Source organism: Takifugu flavidus, chromosome 7 (genome assembly GCF_003711565.1).
Source record: "Takifugu flavidus isolate HTHZ2018 chromosome 7, ASM371156v2, whole genome shotgun sequence".
Lineage (NCBI taxonomy): Eukaryota > Metazoa > Chordata > Actinopteri > Tetraodontiformes > Tetraodontidae > Takifugu > Takifugu flavidus.
In genome coordinates, this window is record NC_079526.1 from 8,172,727 (window position 1) to 8,193,823 (window position 21,097).

The 21,097-nt window shown below is 44.0% G+C and overlaps 2 protein-coding genes across 9 annotated transcripts in view; one reads left to right on the plus strand and one right to left on the minus strand.

Moving 5' to 3' along the window:
* The window catches only part of agbl4 (AGBL carboxypeptidase 4), a 162,879-nt gene extending 154,849 nt beyond the window's left edge, over nucleotides 1-8,030 (minus strand). Inside the window, exons 1-2 of the mRNA XM_057038951.1 lie at nucleotides 7,821-8,030; nucleotides 6,880-7,002 (exon numbers count right to left, since the gene is read on the minus strand). Of these exons, the coding sequence (XP_056894931.1) occupies nucleotides 6,880-7,002; nucleotides 7,821-7,854 (157 nt within the window). The 5' untranslated portion in view covers nucleotides 7,855-8,030. The remainder of the gene's footprint in view (nucleotides 1-6,879; nucleotides 7,003-7,820) is intronic.
* Nucleotides 8,031-11,281: 3,251 nt separating this feature from the next.
* Nucleotides 11,282-21,097, plus strand: part of elavl4 (ELAV like neuron-specific RNA binding protein 4) — a 59,803-nt gene continuing 49,987 nt past the window's right edge. For 2 of the 8 annotated variants that reach the window (XM_057039173.1, XM_057039170.1), the window contains exons 1-2: nucleotides 11,284-11,923; nucleotides 12,500-12,640. In XM_057039173.1, coding sequence (XP_056895153.1) covers nucleotides 11,876-11,923; nucleotides 12,500-12,640 — 189 coding nt within the window. In that variant the 5' untranslated portion in view covers nucleotides 11,284-11,875. Of the gene's footprint in view, nucleotides 11,924-12,499; nucleotides 12,641-21,097 lie in introns of all 8 variants that reach the window. The other 6 variants (XM_057039171.1, XM_057039174.1, XM_057039178.1 and 3 more) reach the window with 4 other exon arrangements.

Below are 21,097 nucleotides of genomic sequence, written 5' to 3' on the forward strand. Positions count from 1 at the left end.
CAGGCCTGCTAAGAAGGGCTGTTATCATCTTGGTAACATGTTATCGGAAAGCCTGCAGTAGTGTTTATTTACAGTTATTGCTCCCTTTGGGTGCACCCTTCAACGCCTGGGGCTGATTGCTCTGTAATAAGTTCAGGAACACCGCGGAGTCGATGCAAGAAAAGAAGAGAAACAGGGGAGGCAAGAAATCACTGGCCAATAACTGATCAGGTCAGCAAGAAAAAGAAAAATCAAAGGAGAAAAGTCAGGTCATTGAAAGTCCGGGAGCCACAGAAAATGGAAGTGGATTCTCCCAGGACGAAGATTTCCAGTGAATGTTTGTCTATCTGGAAACACTAAACATCATTTCCTAAATGCACTGTACCATTTTATCAGGCTTTTGACATGAAATGTAAGGCAATCAGTTCTGATGCGCGTCTGTCTCCAGAGGGAGAACAAACCAAAAGCATGGGGGTTTTAAGTGGACAGTCTAGTTAATGAACATGTATAAGTATTGTCTGAATAGTTCCTCATGTAAATCTGAGCTGAAGCTGTCGGTGTGCTGTGGAGCTCTCCAAGGTGCTGATTCTGCTCTAATTCGGATTAAACAAACCTCAGCATTGTGTTCCACCCAAGTTTTGGGGTCCAAATGTTCAAGGGCTCCACAGTTCTTCCAAATATAACTTGAACTTGCTGATGGGCGCTCATCTCGTGCATTAGAATATAATACCACGTTAGCATTTGAATGAATATTTGCAGCTAGCCTGTAAAACTACTACAGTTTTGTTTATACTTTTTGCACTTTTATACAAATGTCAAAAGCATTGAGCATTCTCTATGGACCCTAACATATTTGTCTCAAAACGTGTTGCACCACATCAGGTCCTATCGTAGGCAAAGGAGGCAAGGCAACAGAGGGGAGAAGGGAGCTGGACGAAACAAAGGAGTGAATCAGGGGTATTTTTCTGAGACTAATGGAATCACTTCTTCTGCAACAGATTTACAATCAGGAGAACGAGCTGAGTGCTGTTCCTGCCACTGCAAAGCCAGACTGTCTGAAATAAAATAAGGAAAAAAGGACAACCTGGTATACTGCCCGCCATTCAAGGCTGAGCATAACATCAATTAAGAGATTACCAGACATAATTAGTTAATTTGGTCCAGGCATTATTCATCACAGAAAAGGAGCATGAGGCACTTCTGGGATGAAACAGCAGAAGATGCCAAGTTCCTGATGCAGAAATGATGGCTGAAATACGTGCAGGTAGAAATAAATTTGCTAATACTTGGGTGTGTTTGTGTTTGTGTGTGTGTGTGTGTGTGTGTGTGTGTGTGTGTGTGTGTGTGTGTGTGTGGAGAGAGAGAGAGAGCGATGGGGAAAGAACAAGAGAGAGTCTCTAAAGAGTATAAAGAGAGATGTTGTTTCAGTCCTCCTAAGATTCCAGCGTATTTACTGTTTGACATGAGCTGTTTGAAATGTCCAGGCAAGAAAATCCTGATAACAACATTTGCCTCAAGGAGTGAATTTCAATACTGTTTACTCTGAGCCGCGGACCTACCAGATAGCTGCCTGGATTCAGATCAAAATGTATTTTATCACAGTTTTGTTCCTGTCAGTATTCCACTCTTCACTGTGTGAGTATTTTCTCTACGTGGATCTGTGTTATCAAACAAACCCTGCCACATCGATGAAGCTCATCTGGCTGAGAGGTTTTCGAAATAAATCAGCAGAATAAACACAGGCAGCTCGAAACACATCAACTAGTAAAGCATTACAAATTCTCGCCGTCCTCCCGACCTGCGCGGTTTGCTCTGGATGAAAAATGAGACGTCTTTCTGAAGCTGTGTTTATGGCATCAGGAATTGCTTGGAAATGAATTACCGGATGAATCGCTGGAGCCTCGTGCATGAGCACATTTGTGCGACCCAAAAAAAGAAAAAATCTAGCTGCAGCCATATTCCGTGGAGAGTATATATGCATACATTGGCTTTACTTTTGTCATGTTACAAAGAGAGTGCACAACTTCTTTGCTGTAAAAAGGTAGAAACTATCAATTGAATTAAACATTTTTGCCTTAAATTTTGAATTTTAATATATGTATGTATTGCTCCCCTAAACCTTCGAAATCTCACAGCCACACTGTGAACGCAATAATAACATAATAATAAACCCTTGTATTCCTCCAGATTTGAGAAAACAGCCTGCTGTTGCTAACATTCGATGACATTTTGAGAAGATGGGTGCTCACCGGGTCTCCCAGGGGTTTACTCACCTATCAGAGCATCAACATTTGACGTGAAAGTACTGAGAGTTACTGTAGTACCTCCTGGCATGGGAGGCTTCTCCCACCCCAGCAACCGAGCCTGTGTATTTACAGTGATTAGACGTGTGAAACACGGGAGAATGTCAACCACCCATTTCTGCGCCTGAGCTGATACCACCTCCCATGTGGACAAAGAAATGCCATGAGGGCTAATCGTTTAGTCTGTGGTGATTGTGACCAGATTCAGGCTATCCTGAAAGTGAAGCGTGCCGTTCCTCTGAATTCCATCGCTGTAAAGAAAAAGCCGTGCTTGTGTGTGGGATGGGAAGTCTAATATTCACCATCTTTAAATTCTTTCTGCGCTGCGGCAACTGCTGACTAAGCTGCTAATTTTATCTGTTGTCTGGTGTTGAAGAATAAGCACGAGATGAGTTTTTTTGGCGCGTCTATGAAAAGCAGCTGCCGGCAGCAGCTGAAAACTCATTAAGCAGTGAGAAATAACCAGAAGAAAAAGTTAGAAAAAAAAAATCCAACAATGAAGCGTAAGACTCTGACGGAGAGTGCAGAGCGGTGCGATAACGCTGTATCACTGCGGGCACCTGCCTCTACTGTATTCAACGGCATACATTCTGTGCTTGGCAACACCTGAGATCAACCTAATATAACACCTTTAAATTCATATTTCATGACAGGACACGAAGAGTAAAATAGAACTGACAAATTGGGCCTTAAGAAAGCCAAAGATATTAAAAACAATAATAACAATAAAGAGTAATCTGTTTTGTCTACAAATGTCTGATAAATATAATAAATCAAATGCAATTGCCTTGCCGGCTGTCCCTAGACAACCCAAATTTATCTCCAGACTTAAAAAAGAAAGTCGAGGAAGCTGCAAAAAGGGAAAGTGGAGAGGCCATTTAGTGATTTGAGCTGCTCAGCTGCTCAGCTGCCAAGGACAAGTAAGAGAGACGGAGAGGAGAGGAGAGGAGGAGAGAGGAGAGGAGAAGAGAGGAGAGGAGAGGAGAGGAGAGGAGAGAGGAGAGGAGAGGAGAGGAGAGGAGAGGAGAGGAGAGGAGAGGAGAGGAGAGGAGAGGAGAGGAGAGGAGAGGAGAGGGGGGAGGGGAGGGGTGGAGAGGAGAGGAGGAGAGGAGAGGAGAGGAGAGAGAGGAGAGAGGAGGAGAGGAGAGAGAGGAGAGGAGAGAGCATCTCACTACCTCACAAGTCAGGAGTGCTTTGAAGAGGCCGTGTTAGAGCTGGAAGAGGCTCCAGAGCAACACGGGGCGACCCCACAGCGTACTGGGGAGGATCCTGTCAGAGCTGAACCTTCCTAACGTGTGAATACTGAAACACCACCCCCCCCCTTCCTCCTGCATGGGGCTGTGTGGGGCCAGAGGGAGGCAGGGTGGGGAAACAGCAGCCTCTCTGTGAGACTCACTCTGAGCATCTGGCTTGATTGTGAAAATGTTTCCCCCCTTCTTTAATCAATGGAAACTCAACTATCCTGATTCATGGGCCACTCTGGAGTATATAAATATCCTCTGACAAGCTTGACTACGTCCCCGCTACCCCCTCCGCATTATTCTTTTCTTCAGCACTTCCGTAGCGCGGTCCCTCCTCCTTGTTCTCTGTCTTCCCATCTGTCTTTCTCTGCTGTGTAAATGTTGCTTTGACTATGATTCCTATCAGTCATTTTTACAGGCCCTGCGCCACTGCAGCAGCACCATTTGTAGGGAAAAAGGCAAGGCCAGGCGGATTAAACACTCCCATCAATGTTGCAGGGGAGACAAAAGGGAAATAAGAGAGAAAAAAGCAACAGAACCTTGATCTTCAGTGAACAGTGAAAGTGTTTCCTCCACATTTATCCTCATTACTTGTTTCTTGGCAGTTTTTTGCTTGTGTTTTTTTTTCTTTTTAGATCTGAAATGGAGGAAATATTTCTTCATCAATTGCAATTACTGAGGGGTGATTTAAAATCTGAGAGCAAATCCATGAAGTGCTTGAGAGATTTAATAAATTCTCTAATGTCAGAGGTGGAGTTCCTTAATTTAGAGAAATTGTTGTCATAGCGCCCAAGCATGGGCGCTGCCCTACATTCTCTGATTATCGTATTTATAGTTTGTAAGATGCAGTGCAGCGTTGGCCAAAGTCACTCTATTAAATACTGCCAGATGATGTCATACAAGCCAGGGAATCTGATGTTAAACAGGAACGGAGGATCTACACCTGAGGAAAAAGGGGGGGGGATTAGGAGCTTAGAAAGACAGAAATATCTAAAAGGAATCAGCTCACACTGATCTGACAGAAATATCAGAACGTGCAAATCTGTCCTGTTTGTCACACGTTCTGGACCGTATCGGGTTTACCGATCGTAAAGTCAGATGAGTCTCAGAGTCCTGCTTATCAATGGACCCCATTGAAGACTTGTCACCCCTGGGGAATCTTTTTTTTGACCATACCGGTCATTGTCAGCAGTCTGGCTAATCAATGGCTGCTTAATTACATCTGGGGCAGGGTCCAGAGGCGCAGTAAAACAATAGGCACATACTGTCAGGGCCACCCTTCTGTACTGACAGATGCTTCTGTAGTCAGCGACATTGTGTGGCTGCACCGAGGAAAGAAGTCAGGACTCAGCGGTAAATGTCAACGGCGGGAGCGTGTGACGAATCAAATGTGACACGGCAAGATAAGAATGTCATTTGGATTTGAGGGGGAAAAAAACAATTAGGCTTCTCTTATCCTTCATGAATCTGTGCCACTTGACACAAAACACAACACCAGGCCCAGGCTTAATGTATACAGATTAACAAATCTTCCTCTCCTTACTGTGATTTTCATTGTTCCCAGCCCTACATTCCATCAAGTAAAGAAAACGTGCCTATTTGTCTTTTCGCAGTCAACCAAATCGCCATTTTAGAGAGGGTAAAACACCCCTAATAGCCACACACTCAGGATCTTTCAGCACGAACAAGTCTTCAGTTTTAGGATGTAGAATAAAGACCCCGAGACTCCTGTTGACACCTGTCGTGCAAAGAGTGTCACAATTTTGATCAGCCTGAAATACAAAACAAAGAGAAATAAAAGTCACCTGAACACGTAGGAACTGGTGTCCTCATGGTTGGTTGATGTGTCTTATTTCAGACAATAGTAATAAGGCTTCTGCCTTATAAGGACAGCAAATCATGTAATGGAAACCTGGGTCTCATATTATATAGAAATCCTATTTCTTCACTGTGGCTTCTGAAAATGTATTTAATAAAACTTTTCGCATAAGTTGAATTAATTGTTCAACTGATAACACACTCAAAGAGCTCACTGACCTGTGTTTTCATGCTGATTTACTCTATCTCACTTACTTTTCATGCTTTATTAATACAATTGAAAGTAGAAAATACCATTACCGGTACTATTATGGGAACATATGGCACGAAAATGTGAGTGCCAGCTTTAAGCTCAGATTATTCTTTTCTCATGTTTTGTCTAAAAGGTCCTCAAAATAATTTGACTAGAAATAAAAACAAGCTTAACTATACTGGAAGTCTCTTATTCTGCAGTAAACTGAATGTGTTTGGTTTTATTCAAACATTTTTAGAAATTAAGGATTTAAAGAAATACATGTCAAATTTTATCATCAACTACTTATAAATGAATCAAGCGATACTCAAATGATCAATAAAACATTAAATCGAAGAACAAGAAGGCATGAATTTGACTCTGGCTGGAAAATATCAATTCATCCCACTTTCTAACTTTAGTACTGCATTTACTGGAAAGAGATTAATATCAATTCCATAAATCATGCAGGAGATACATCCGGAGCCAGAGAAGCGGGTATGTTAGCTGATCTGAGAGGGAGCTCAGCGGACATTAATCAATGCCTGAACTCCTCTCGCCATGTCATCTGAGAAAACGACCAGGTAAAAAAAAGCTAAAATTACGACACGGATACACTGCACACTTACACCAGTGTGAAATAGAGTGTTGGCATGTCAGACGTTCAGCCTTTTGTAGGACAAACTTGCTGTCCTTCGTATAAATGAACTCATGACTGATAATGAAACAAGGCACATGCAACAATGCTGTGAACCTCAGAAACAATAGCACACATCAACATCATTTAACAGGATCAAGACAACACTACAGCAGGAAACTGACCGGGACACACTCCCTCATTCTGATTATTTATGGACTTTACTGAGGAAAGTCTTCCTCACAACAAATTCATTTAACTTTCGTGACTCTAAAGGTCATAAAAAGAGCAGCTCATCCAGAATCAAGAAAATACTGAAAGAGTTAAATCAATTCAAATTATTGTAAGATAACAAAAATCACAAATTACAACATAGAATAACACAAACTGCTGGGAACAAACATATCTGTTCATTTAAACAATCTCCTCGTTGTGTTAATAAAGGAAATGGGCATGAAAAGAAGAAACCAACGCCTATGTTTTCAGCTATCAGCTCAAATTCTCTAAGCATAAATGAGATTTCTATTAGCTTTGGTGTTCGTGTTTGCACACCTGATGAGCTGGTTAATGCACAAATCTTTGTGCCAGCCAACAACACATCAGCACGTATAAAACTAGCTCAATAACAGCTACTTCATGTGTAGGATATTAGTGGAGATGAATACTCACCACTCTCAAAACACGCATCAAAAACCAGGTGTCCTTTGCGTGGAGCACCTGAGCAGCCTGGTGGGCTCATCACCAGCTTATTCACATTCCCCACCAAGGCGTCCTCTCCTCCTGCCTCACTGGCTGAAAAGCATGCAAATAGATTCTGTAAACTCAAAAGTCAGAAGCAAACAGAAAGTCACGCAGAGTGTAATATCAGAACACAACGTGCACCATCACATATGGACATATTAACAGAAACCAAGTAAATGGGATCGAAACGATCAATAGGGTAATTCACAGAGCTCTGACTCTCTGAGCCTTGTGTTTGCAGGTAATCAAAGGAGAAAAACACAAAGGTATACATTAAGTTATTGCGTTGAAGTAGTGTAGAACTATAAGGCGAATTTTAGTTTTCCAATATCACATTAGATTTGTACCGTTATAAATTGTCTTGCCATTATTAAACGCTGTATTTGGCCAGAAAATATTATTATTGGGGTTTTAGAGGTCCTAGTACTGAGTAGTAGGTCTTGAAGTACTGCGTTTCTTTAACGTGCATATACACTAATATTAATTATTTATTTTTTACTAAGCAGTTAGGATAGCTAATTAGCAACAGAGGCGTTCATGGTGACAGACAACGCTTAGCAAAAAACAGGCACGGCTGAAATGATGAGAGCTGTAAAAAGCTAAGAGTGAAACGTGAACATGTGTGTATTTGCAAGGTGCTTCTGCGCCTGGACGTATAGATAGATGCTCGGATCGGCGCTGCCATGGCTCTTGTTTACATCCCCGCTCATGCTAGCAGGGAGGTTAGCACGCGCGGCGGCAGCGGCGATACAGAGACCCGCAGAGCGCGTGATCGTGTCGCTGTGGTTTATTAAACGACGGGACATCGTTCTCGTCCCTCGCTCACAGAGCCGGGTCCGAAATATCAGATAAAGCTCGGGGTTACACACCAGTCTCGGCGTCTCTAACACTGCTCTCCTCCATCTTCCTCTCGGTTCTTCTACACAGGTGCCGACGCTCTGTATGTGTTGCCACGGCAACGGAGCAGAAGGACTCGCGAGAGATGCTCGTCGGCTGCAGGCGCGTGAGTGCAAAGCTAAATTCACTCGGTTTTAGCGGAATAACACCAATATTACGGTGACAACTCGTTTAAAAACTAAAATAAAAAAGGAAGGAATTATATAAGGGTTTAAATAAACCCGTAAATCTTCAAATAACAGAAAAAAAGTGTAACTATCCACATTTTGAGTTAAATGGACTACGTAGTTCCGTAAACAAATTTGTGTCTAACGACTATCATCATTTTACTGTAGTCTTTATTTTTATTGCTGACAATATAATCTAAATGTTTTAGTAGTAAAAGTGATTTTAATGTGGGAGGATTTATTACTTCAGAACTAGACTGGAGTAGTTTAGAGTTATCTGGAAAGAGTTTCAAACCATTGCCAGAATATGGCTAAATTCTTCTGTAATACCAAGATGAATGCATAGAAAGTGTGCTCTTAAATAGGTGCAGGTAGCATAAACTACCACGTTACATGCTCTAAAGCGCCATCAGTGAGATGTGCAGCCAAACATGATTTTGAAATGCTATTTTAAAAAGGAAAGAAGAAAGGAAAAGCCAGTCATTGCAGCCTCCAGTCAGGGATTGGGAATTATCCTGCAGATTGATTAAAGCTGGAGGTTTTCTAGACAATTGGAGCATAGATGTCATCAAGGCCAATCAAGCCCAGCCTTATTCCTTTCCCATTACAAAGGCTGCACCTGATTAAGTACATCAAATGAGCAGCGGCACAGCTCCCCAAGCTAAAAGGCATGCAGGCTGCTGCTAATTTCCAGGTTATAAGCTGTGTGTAACAGGACCAAATGAATAAGACCAGGGAGAGGGCAACGATTTTTCTCTCCGTGTGTGATCTGTTTTTGATGGCAAGCATCAACAGGCCACTGAGTAGATACTAGGCCGGACTGATTATTTCTCAGATGAAGGAAGAGAATACGGAGCCGCTATATATTTGGCTAAAATTGAAAATTGAATAGCTGTCCTCCATGCTATGCCATTCCTTTAACACTACGCCAGTTATGGTGGCAAAAATCATTCATTTTGGCTGAGATAGAAATTGAATTAAGGAGCATGAAAAGAATGAATTAGATATGCTACACGTTTCCCCAGGTTCTGGGCTCTTGTCAGATAAAGACAGCATAGATGATTAGAGCCAATATTTGTAACTAAATCATGTGACTAACTTGTAGGGGAATCTTATCTGTACACTTATACATCAGAAATTGGTCGCACGGAATGCACCTGGTTTACCCACCCAGAACTGACAGACCAGCCCACATGAAGGCTTCCTTTGCCTTTCAGACTTAACATCCTATAATGGTGTTCCCTCATTTCAAACAGGGGAGCAAAAAACATCATTCAACATTAAACCTTTCTATTTCTGGAGCACACTTATACACATACATGTAACAGTCCTTGTCATGCTGTTTGCAGAGTGCAGCACTGATTTAATGAACACATCCATCAGTGGAAAACAGGGAAACATGAAAGAAAAGCACAGTCCACACTGTACTGTCTCACATTTTAATTATCCCTCTGGAGAGCGTGTTTTTACATGCTTATCAAAACAGATTTGACCTCCAGTGATTTCTGAGCATATGAGACGGCTTCACATATGCAGACATCCCTGTCATGGTTTCACTGGAACGCATTGCACCTTAAAGAGTTTGTGGCTATTTTGAGAGTGGGTGGCGAGATGACTGAAAGACGTGGCACACCATCGCTGTTCCAACTGAGCATGTCAGAAAAGCCCCTGGGGGGGCAGCTTTGGCACAACCAAGGTATTTGCTGTTCGCTGTACAATGATCAAATGCATCTGTGGTTCTTCTTAAGAAGAAGAATGTTTTAACAGCCTAAAGCTCAGTGTGTGTGTGTGTGTGTGTGTGTGTGTGTGTGTGTGTGTGTGTGTGTGAAATCTTTGTTTCTGTGTTTGTCTTCCACGACGTGCAGGGAAAACCCTCCACACGTGAAATCCACCATCAGCGCAGGAGGGAGTCGTGCAAAAATCAGCCGGTTAGCGATGGAGTCCAGGGGTTGTCCAGCGAGACGCAGACCATCGCTATGGTGACAGCGGTCTTGGGGGAAGAGTGTGGCTCGCTCGGGATGGACAGTTTGAGAGGCAGCTGATGGTGGAATCATCCCTCACTCTGACACCCCCACCCCAACCCCCAGAACAGACGCCCCCTCCAGAGAAAGCAGCACAGCTAAAGCATGTCATTGGTGAGAAACTAATATATTCCGCTGCTAAGAGAAAATGTGCTAATGTAAAACATGTAAACACGATGATAGGCCTCATCAGAATTCAGGCCTCCATATTTTTTCTTCCCAGCTTCACATAAACTGTTAAAACTAGCAGCTCCCCTGCACTCCTTTAATCAGCAGCCCCTTTTCTTTCAGTCTCTCTGTCCCTTTCTCTCCCCAACTCCTCTGCGCTGGACGGCGTCCACTTAAACAGATGGTCCTGTGTCAATAGGCTGCTATTAACTGGCTGCTTTCCCCACTCTGGCTCGCAACAGCAAAAAGCACATTCAGAGCGATGGGAATTAATCATTTGCTGACGGCGCCGCCGAAAAGACAGCACTGAGATTCACATTACTGGAGATTGCAGAGCCGATCCATCACTTTCATGAATTATTTTAGTTTCTCTTATTTTCCCCTGAAATGTTAAAATGGGGTTTCAGTAATACTTTGCCATGTTTATCATACACTGAGTCATACTGCGAAGGCTTCTTCAGCGATGCCAGCAGTGTGAACAGTGAATCATATCCCTGGCCCGAGCCTGGCATTTCATCCTTGTTTATTTGTTCCATAGCTGGGATCTCCTGCCATGACTGTGACTGGCTGCTTCGTCATCTTCGTGCCACACCCTGCTGAGGAAAAGGACATCCACCTGACCTTGATGCTCGCCTCAGCCCAACCCTCGCCTTTCCCTTCTCCCACCCGTTACTTAGGAGGTACCATTCATTTTCCCACTCATGAGGTGTCCTGATAGCCCAGCTTTTATTATATTCCATTACTTTACATTGTGCCTGTCACCAAAAAACACCCTGAGCAAGTGCAGAGATCTTACTGTGGCGGACTTCTAATAGTCCTACTCCACACTGGGTCGGACGACAGGGATCAATACTAATGTGCCTTGAAAATGTTTACAATGGTCCAATATACCTGTTGTCTGGCAAGTAGGGGCCACACCATGGAGAATGTAATAAACGGGAATGGCACAGGAAGCAAGGGATGAGACGGCAATGGTGTCGCTGTTGCTGAGACAGTCTTCCCACCTTGTGGTAGCACAGCGAACTGTAGCTGCATCAATGCGTGAGCAGTGGGGGAGAGAGGGAGAGAGAGTGATGCAGAAAGAGATGGAGTGAGCAAGAACGGGAGAGCCAGAGGGGCTGATACAGAGAGAGAGGGTGTAGAGAGAGAAAAAGAGAGAGAGAGCATAAGGGAGGGGAGTTTAAACTAAGTGCTATGTTGTGGGACAGGCTAATCTGCTAGCGAGCAGTGTGAGGATCGGAGCATATTGTGTGAGCCAGTGTGCGGGGGACAGATAAGGGAGCCAACCAGCCCGCCAGCCCGACCCACCAACTGCCTGACTGCCTGTTTTAATGTGCTGACTCTGGAGAGATTTTAAAAAAGAAAAGAAAGAAGACAGCACATTGACTCCACAGACGTGTGCGGAGACTCTGGGCACAAACGCCATCGCAGCAGCCGCGGCCAGCAGAGGTGCATCAGCAAGACAAAAACTGAGCGCTGACCAATCGCAACTACAACATCCGAAAATTGAAGAGGATTCCAAGTATCCCTCTCCTTTTTTTTTAAGTTGATTTCATTTTTTTCCTTCCTTTTTTCCTTCCGGGACTGTCCTCCCAACTGTAGAGAGGGGAGCAAAGAACTGACAATTAAAGGACAGAGCAGCAGAGAACCCAAAACCCATCAGATCCGAACATGTTCGAAATAAGCCGAACACTCAACGCAGCTTTGTTGAGCAATGAGGTAAAGAGATTTCTTTCCTTCTCCACACCTTGCCTGTGTCTGCTGCCAACCATTCCGCCGTGCGTGTGTTGTACATGCATGCATGTGCATGTGTGTCTGTATTCTCATAGCCAGTAAACAGAAGGGGACTGAGTACAGCAGCTGCTATATATGTCTTCTGGTGTGATAGCATGTATGGAGAGTGAGGGGCTGCTTTGCTTCTCGCACTCAGGGCTGTAATAATCAACGGACAACTAGTACTTTGACTTTACACCCTTCCTGAGGTAGCTGTCAAACCCATCCAATGCAGGCTTGCTTGTGAAATTGCCCTCCTGGGGCTAAAATCGTCCGTGTGCCTTCATGTGCACATCGTCAGTGTGAGTGCTCACCTGTGCGTGTGTGCGTGCGTGCGCGTGCAGAGTTCTCTGTTAGTCCTCTCTACCTGATCTCTCTTCACGTGCACCCCTGCCTCATCCTGGCTTCTGTCCTCTCTCATCCTCGCCTTCCTTCCCACCTGCTGTTATCTGTTCTCCCTCCCCTCTCTCTGCGTGTTTCTCCTCCTCTATCTGTGCGTGAGCGTGCCTGTTCTGTGAGCAGCGTCTCAAGATGATGGCGAGTTACGGGCAGCTCTCGGGACTAGCAGCCAGTGGCGTGGGCTCCGTCCCCAAGACCCGCTCGCCGCTATTTCCCAGCGATCTCCCGTCATCGCCAGCCCAGATGGGCTACAGGTCACCCCTGGTAAGAGGATAGACAGACCAATTTTTCTCTAAATCAGTTCAGGCAAGCATGACGGCAATGAAACCGAATAAGAACATGGTAGTTAATATGTCACACGCCTGTATGTGTGCATGTGTCTGTGTGTGTGTGTGTGTGTGTGTGTGTGTGTGTGCGTGTGTGTGTGTGTGTGTGTATGAGTTAATATTTACATTATTATGTTTGCTCAATTATGGACGCCTACTCTGTCTTTAGCCTCTGCCAGTCAAACTACTATCAAGGGATTGTGTGCGCCTGTGTGCGTATGTGTGTGTTTAGTTAGGTTTATTCTCTTTTTTCTATTAGCACCGGCAGTATTTGCCTTGTCATTTACCTCCTGTTATGAACTAATAAATGGACAATTATCATCCCACCTACATGTCATATGATGCATCGATCGACATTTCACATCCCAGACAATATTACAATTAGTTTCCCGGGAAATGAACAGGAGGGAGAACGTAAGAGGCATGAGAAAACCGTAAGCGTTTAGGCAAAGGCATTGCAAGAAAATCCCTGACTCGCTGCATTTAGGCGACATGAAACGGTGGGTGTCTAATCCGCTGAGGGCTCTTCATTGGTTCGGCTCTTCTTCAAACTGGCTCAGATCCACACCCCAGAGCCTGCTGGAAGCCTGCATAACCCACTGCCATGTTGCTGACTCTACCCAGGGGTTCTCCATCAGCTCTATGCAAATGTACAGTGAGGATAAGCGGCGGTGCATCCATCAGGAGTCTGGCTGTAGATCTGAATTTTTACATGACTTCACAGACACCTGTCCTACCTTCTGTTGTCTCCAAAATAGCACGCGGAACTGCAGCGTTTCCCAGAACTGCTGCCTATTGTTTCTGGACCAAAATTAGCCACATTTCTAACATAGACGTGACTAAGGTATTAGTACATTTAGTTGTAATTATCTGTATGATGTAAGATGAAACAACAGCCTGTGAGGGAATTACCTTATTACCGTGACAAGGGCACGACTGTATGCAAACAAAATTAAAGTGCGTGTGCTGAGAAATTGTATCTATACAGTGTGTGTGGGTGGATGGGTGGATGCGTAAATGCATATACAGTGTTGCAGGTTTTTTTTGTTGTTTTTTTTTAAGCATCGTTATAATGATTAATGGTGCCTTCATTAATTTCACCAAGACCATTTGCATACATTAGATAAATGTGCTGGAAGATTCTGATGGCTTTGGTTTGTGTGGCAGGAAACGTAATGCAGAGTACAACCTGAAACGCATTCACCATTTAGCAATAGCTGATAACCAACCAGGGTGTGTGTGCATGTTGCTTTATGGTATAATATCATAATAAGAGCAGATGAGCTCCACTTTAGGAGCCATTACAGCCTTTGGTTGCGCTGAGGTTCAGACCGTTTAGAGCTTTTCTTTCTTTGTGCTAAATGTTTCATCGGCTGCGTCATGTCTTCCTGTGCTCGCGTGAGCTCGTCTTTTAAAAGCTTGGGCGCAATCGAAGCGGGCAGGGACCAGAGTTGCATTTGACAGAAACATTGACTCCTTGTTTTGCCGTATGCAGCTCTCCAATGATCGGGGAATCGCTGCCGTGGCACCTCGCCGAATGAGGGATCGAGCGTTCATATTCAGAAAAGAATTATGAGTGATTCTGTGTTTCACAGACTGAGATCTAATTTTCAAAAGCCCACATCTAAAAACCTGCAGTGCGCTGTGCTCGAGAGCTGAATGCTGTTAATTTGTAGAAAGCTCCACTGATTACCCACTGCAGGCAGCTGCTGTTCTCTGTGTGACACAGGCTTTGTTTGACAACTGCAATCTTTTCTGTTTCAACATTAAAAATAAAAAAAAGAAAGGCGTGCGTTTGAGACCTGCCTGAAAGGTTCCTCGCCACCACAACAAAAAGACAGAGAGGTGAGGAGGAAAATAAGGGTCGGCGGTGCAGCAGCTGGCAAACACGTACATTAGCAGCCAGGAGATAGTTAGAGGTCATCTCTGTTTCATAACAATGATTAGCTCCTTCCATCTGCTGCTTGCTGCATCTTCCTTTTCCTTGATTGCGGTGGATATTTTTATGTATGTATCCCAGAAATCAGCTGATGTGTGATCCACCACCCTCAGCCAAATGACACTACAGAAGGAAAAATCTACGCTTGCGGACAGAGGAGAAAGAATGATGACCGCTTGCTTGATTAATGAGGGGCTGACAGAAACAAATGGGGCTGTTTTGTTATGTTTTGATACCATTAAAGATGACTCACGATGCGAAAATTTAAAGGGCCGGCACCAAACAAATCCCTGATATCATTTCATTCTTTTTCCAGATAAGTGTGACTACGGTAACACATGGTGGGGACATTTGAGGTGGTGCATTAGTTATCCAAGCTCTACATTATGTTGGGCTCGGCACGATGGGAGAAAGTTAGGATGGTAGCGCGTCAGAATTTATATGCAAAGTCATACAAATCGTGAGCTACATGTGTGTGTCCAGACTCATGTTTACATTTATGATATTGGCACATGGGGTGTGCCATGAAGGAATGCAGAGAGGCTGAGGGATACAGAGCCCGAACGGGGGTGTGTGTGTGTGTGGTGTGTGTGTGTGTGTGTGTGGTGTGTGTGTGTGTGTGTGTGTGTCGCCAGTGTGTGGGTGTGTGTGTGTGTGGCCACCAATGCTGCAGGAAGGGCCTACAGATCTGCAGCTGAGCCTGCGTCCCACAGGGAGTCATCACTACCGAATGGAGCAGGTGTCTGCCGGCTCTCTCTCTCTCACACACACACGCGCATACACACACACACACACATACAATGTCTTTATAAATGGTTCAACTTGTACACATCCAACCTTTAATCGCACCCACAGGGGCCTTCCTGGGTGAATTTGTTCAGAAATCACTATAATTATGATCAGAATTTGTTATTTTTTCATACCTATTAACTTCATAGATGAAGCCTGGAGATGACAGTAGTCTTAATATCATAACAAGCTGCTAAAAAGGTCACATTTCGGTGCTCAGGTGCTTTGGCCTGGAAGGAATGACCTGTAATTTCGCCACCATAATGGGGTGGCGGTCCCCATGGAGATAGGGTGTGTACACTGATGAATGTGTCCAGTAACATGCTATGACACTTCAACAAACACAGTTAGAGGTGGGCGAAAAACACAGCCCATAAAACAAATGTAAACAGGAGGCAGAAACCTGAGGCAGATTCCATCCTGCTTGTTTTGTCACACATCTGCAGCTTTGGTGGTGACATAGACATAACTGTAGTTTATTTACATTCCCCCACATTAGTCACCTTTAATTCACACGGTCCTGTTCAAGTGCATCACATATAATTCCCAAAATATCAGGAAGGAAAAGTACTGAATCATTTGGGTAAAAATGACTGAGAATGCAAAACCGGGCCAGCACATAATTCCTGTAGGGTGACGAACACGCCCGTGCCGGTCCTGTGAATCGTTTTGAAGATTCAGTCAGCGTCTGTGGCCACACAAATCTTTCTGGTTGAATAGGCTGGATAAACAAAATAGCTGCACTTGTTACTGCTGGGGTCCTCTCTTTCGCCTGGCGGAGGACAACATTTCATTTGTCGTCTCTCGGACTGTGATTTCAGCCATTCTGTTCAGCTTCAGAGGATAAATGAAGAGTGAATAATAAATGAGATTGCCTCGACTGACAATGGGTTTGCTGAGTTCTTGATATTTTCCTGTTCTGCAAACAACCGATAGCTGTCGAAGAACCGCTGTTTTATCAGCGGAGGCAAATTGTGCCGTTAAGGCACTGAACCGATGTTGATTTTCGCCCCCTGTAATATGACCTGGGAGGGTCACTGGATCGGGCAGATTTAGGGAGGTAACTTTGGCATCAACGATATCAGCCGGTCCTGCCTGCATCTGTGATAATGTCACTCAAAGGGCTTCATCCTGCTTTGACCCTCGTCGACCCTTTAAAATGCTGCGCAAGTGTTTTATTAAGAACATTTAGTGGTAGTGATGTGGGAGCAAATGGGTTTTATTGCTGACAGCTCTTAGAAAGTGACAAGCTGCCAATACCCGACGCGTCCGCATCTGAAAATCCCACATGGTAATGAACGGCACAGAATTTTTTTGTGCTCTCAGTCTCACTGTAAATGTTTTTTTATTGATTCACTAATTGCTCAGGAAGAAGCAAAGTAGCCACGGACACCATTAATAAAGGATGTATGGCTGACCTGTGCATTAGCATTGAAGAGGATTGACCCTTAAAGTTGCAGTATTTACCAGGATGGAACAAAACAGATGGAAAGGTTTCATCCTTTTTGTCAACGCTTTTTTATTATCTATGACGATGTCAATGATGGGCTTGTTAAAATCAGGATAGTATTCTTTAAATTGTTGAAAATACTAGTAAGTTTTGCATCTGTTTGAACAACAAAAATGACAAATTGTTCCCTTGTCACCTGAAGAATCCCATAGCAGCTGTATTTGGCAACCTGAAAATTTGCCTCAATAATCATTCCACCTTAAAAATAGATGTAAACATTGTTGTTTTCGTGGTGTAAAATCATTTAGAAAGCTGAAATGTGTCAGCAGTGCAAAATAACAGAAAGACATTTAAGCAGGCATTTAATGTGGGGTGCTTTGGAGACGGTCCTCTTTACATTTCATCAAGCATGAAAAAGGGCAGTTAAGCATGATGTGACATTTGAAGAGCTGGATTTGTGCAGCTTTAGTCCATATAGGCCAGCCTTGTGACTGGACTTACTTTTCTTTGGTAAATGCGTAAACAGAGAAACCAAGGCCGGGGCGTGGTTGTGTGGGTTTGAGGCGAGGGCTTGAACACTGTTTCAGATGGTGGGTGGTTTTTCTGTCCACCTGATGTCTGAGGTAAATTGGAAACATTTTCAGTAATTTGTGCATGTGTGTGTATTTGTGTGTGAGGCAGGGGGTTTTTGATTTAAGCTTAGACCAGATGGAGCCCAGCAGTTGTCCTGGGGCTATGAGAGTACCCCAAACTGGGATCAAATGCAGGATGCGCGGCTGTACCCTCGCCCTCATAGCCCACCTCTTCATCCCGCAATCATCCGGCATACTGAAGACTGGCCACCGCCTCGTTCTCAGGATGCGCTCCGTGCTGTCATGGGCGACATCAGGCTTTGTCTTCTTCTCTTGTGCATCTGTGAGACTCCAAATTCCAAAGCCATCAATTCAAAGACGTAGCAGTGACAGTTAACTCCGACTGAACTTCCTGATCCATGCGTGAGCCACTGGTCTACTGAATGTCACCCCAAGCTGCGGACCACTCTGTTGTCCAAATGGACACTAATCCGCCGTAGTCCTGTTGAGGATACTGTCTCAGTGCCAGAACACATGCCAGACTCAACAGCCAATGCATAGCTAAGCCTCTCTGGGCACCTCCACAAACCTCTTATTTGTGTTAGGCCGCTGCCTCCAAGACCCACCATTATCTCCACCGTTTTAAAAAACTCATTATCGCGTCTTTGTAATAGAAAAGAGTGAAATAAAGGGGTGTATTCTGTTGTGTTCCTAATTAGATCTCCCATTTTAGATGCAATTCCATGTTGTTTTCTCAGTTTAAAGCAGAAATTAATCAATTCTAAAAGGCCACATTTAAAAAAAGATTCCTCGTGTTTAGGGAGGGACTGAAGGAACCAGGGATGAATTTTTCACACGGCCCCTCGTCAAAGTCTCTGAAGCCTGCAAAGCTACAGCCATGGCAGACAGCTCTGAGTTCAAGTGGAAGAAAGTGGCTTTGACAAACGTTTCAGGATCAGCATGAAGGATTCATTTGTGCCACGAGGAGGGAGAGTGACACAGGCAGGGGTTAAGCTTGAGATCATCCTCACTGACATGGAGAGAAGAGGCTGGAGGAGGAAATCTTCAAGACATTCCACAGCAGCATGTGGAGGATAGCCTTCCTAAATAGCTCATGACTTTTAGAAAATGTACCTCACTAGATTCTTTTTTGAAATAACCTAGTTAGTGACAGAAGTTATTTAAAACTGTGCTTGATCTCACCGTCAAAGCATCTTTGGTTTTTCAGCCTATTGATTATCTGCAATCATTCAGTATTTCAGGGACTGCCTACGAACTTGACTGTGCTCCGAGGTATTTTAACATCATTCGCACTGAGGAGCCATTTTGATCATTTAAGCCCCATTTAAGGACATCAGCTTCCTTTTTGCACAGAGCTTCTCCCAAATGCTCGCCTCAATTGCTGAATTACAGAGCGTCCTCTAACACAAAGAATGGAGTTGATTTGAATGCGTATGGAGCACAAGCGCAGGTGAACTTTGATTTTGATTAAAACCTCTGCTTGCAGAGCATCAGAGACACCAAAGACAGTTGTTCAGAGCTGATGGAGCGGTGATATCTGGTTTGTTGCTGGGCAGGGAGGAAGATGGATGGCTGAGACTCTCATTTGGTGATTGTTACGGGCAGAGTTTGGAGACCTGCCAAACGCGAAGTCATCATCAGTCTGAGATGGAGCTTTTGCCAGAAGTTTAAATCAGCAACTCAATATACCCTTCAAGGGCAAATCAAGAAGAGCCTATATACATGCGCTGATGCAGAGGGAGGGACATGCTCTGTGGGGGACTCTTGCTGGGATCTGACGGGTCATTTACAGCATGGGGCTTTTCTGATTTAATTGCATTTGTTCGTGCACAGGCTGGCATTAGCACAAGTCAACTTTTCTGGAGGAAAAAAAAGTTTTCTTCTCACATTAACAATCAAGGTATTTTCTCGCAGCACATTGAGGTAACACCTCTGCTGGCATCGTCACTTCTCCTCCTTTAAATAGAAGTCTTATTATGCAGAGTGAAACACGAGACAGGCGTCGAAACACTGCACCTGACAGTTAACAAGACTCAAACCGAGAGCACCCACAATTATCACCGTCTGCACGTTGCATATTCAAACCTGCCATAGCCTGAAAGCTAGTTCTCGTGTGCTCCTTCACACCTCTTTTAAAACTGCTACTTCAGTCTTGTGTGTGCGTCCTGTTGTTCTGCAAGAAAATTGTTGAGTGGGAGATTCAAGCACATATGTTTCTTTTATTATTTTTTTTTTGGGGGGGGGGCAGGTGGCAGAGATCAAGCACATGTGGCCGAAGCTACATGGATTCACTTCAGCTCAGTAAGGGGTCATGAGTTTGACCGTGCATGTGCTGCAGTGTGCAGAACTCTGTGTGTGTATCTGTGTCTGCGAGTGTGTGTTCATTTGACTCATGTGTGAAAGCTTATGGAAGTGAGCCACAGAGCCAATCAGTGAGATGGGGCTCTGCACTGCTGACAGTGTGGCGAGTCTCTCTGGGTTAAAGCCACAAAAGCTTTTTAACTTTGAAAACTTTATAAGAAGAAGGAGATGCAGATTACTCCCTCAGCACCATATAATGCAGTGGCAATTTAATTAAGAAAACATGGCACTTTTTTTTCAGCCATTACCCTTAATTACTTGTTTGACATCCCATTTATTCAGTACTGCATTAAGGGGCAAATCTGCCATTTCTAAGACTATTCTGTAATATCTGTAAATCCAGACTGTGAAGCATCTGAGCACAGATGCCTGTGATAGAATATCTCAGCCATTCCCACCATCTGTCTACAACAGTGGTATTATATGCAGTGTTTACCCTTAACTAGTACATGGAAGCCTTGTTGTTCAATCTCTGGGATGTCTGTGATTACTCACAAAGATGCAGAACAAAAAAAAACAGGATTTCTTTATTGCTGATTTTCTAAGCAGTAGTGGACATTTTCTTTCCTTTTATAAAAGCGTGGTCCTACAGAGCAATGTAACAGGACAGGCAGAATTCATTTTCCTTATTATTAGATTATTTAGATCATAATGCATGAGGGAAAAACAATTTTGGAACTGTGTCCATTCTGAAAGGAGAAAGCAATCACCTTCTGTTTCCTCTCCACGTCTCACTGCTCCCACTCTTCAGCAGTTTTAAGCTGACTACGAAGACAAACAACAGATCAAATGTGTTTCTGATTCAGCTGTCACTGCCGACAGCTGTCCTGCCAGTTTTTTACAGGCTCGGAAATTAAGAAGAAACAATATAGCATGATTGCAGGAAAATATTACAGGCAGCGAGGAGTCGGTGAGGTAGAGTACTCTTTTATGGGTGCAGCTCAAAGCCTTTATTAAATTCAAAGGTCATTGCGGGAAGATGAAAAATGGACAGGAAACAGTCGGGTTTGTCCACCGCACAATTCAGCCGTGAAATGCCTGCCCCCTTCCGTTCTATCTTTGCAAGAAAAGATAAATAAACAAAGAAACACTTCTCCTTTGAATCCATTTCCTCTCTGTTGGGCTGTACTCTCGCTGTCTCATGTTGATACTGAATGCTCGGTACAAAGCTGCCCACCATGTCCTTCATGTTTTACCTGAAACAGTGATGAGAACATTCTTCTCTTTGTGTGTGTGTGTGTGTGTGTGTGCGTGTGCGTGTGC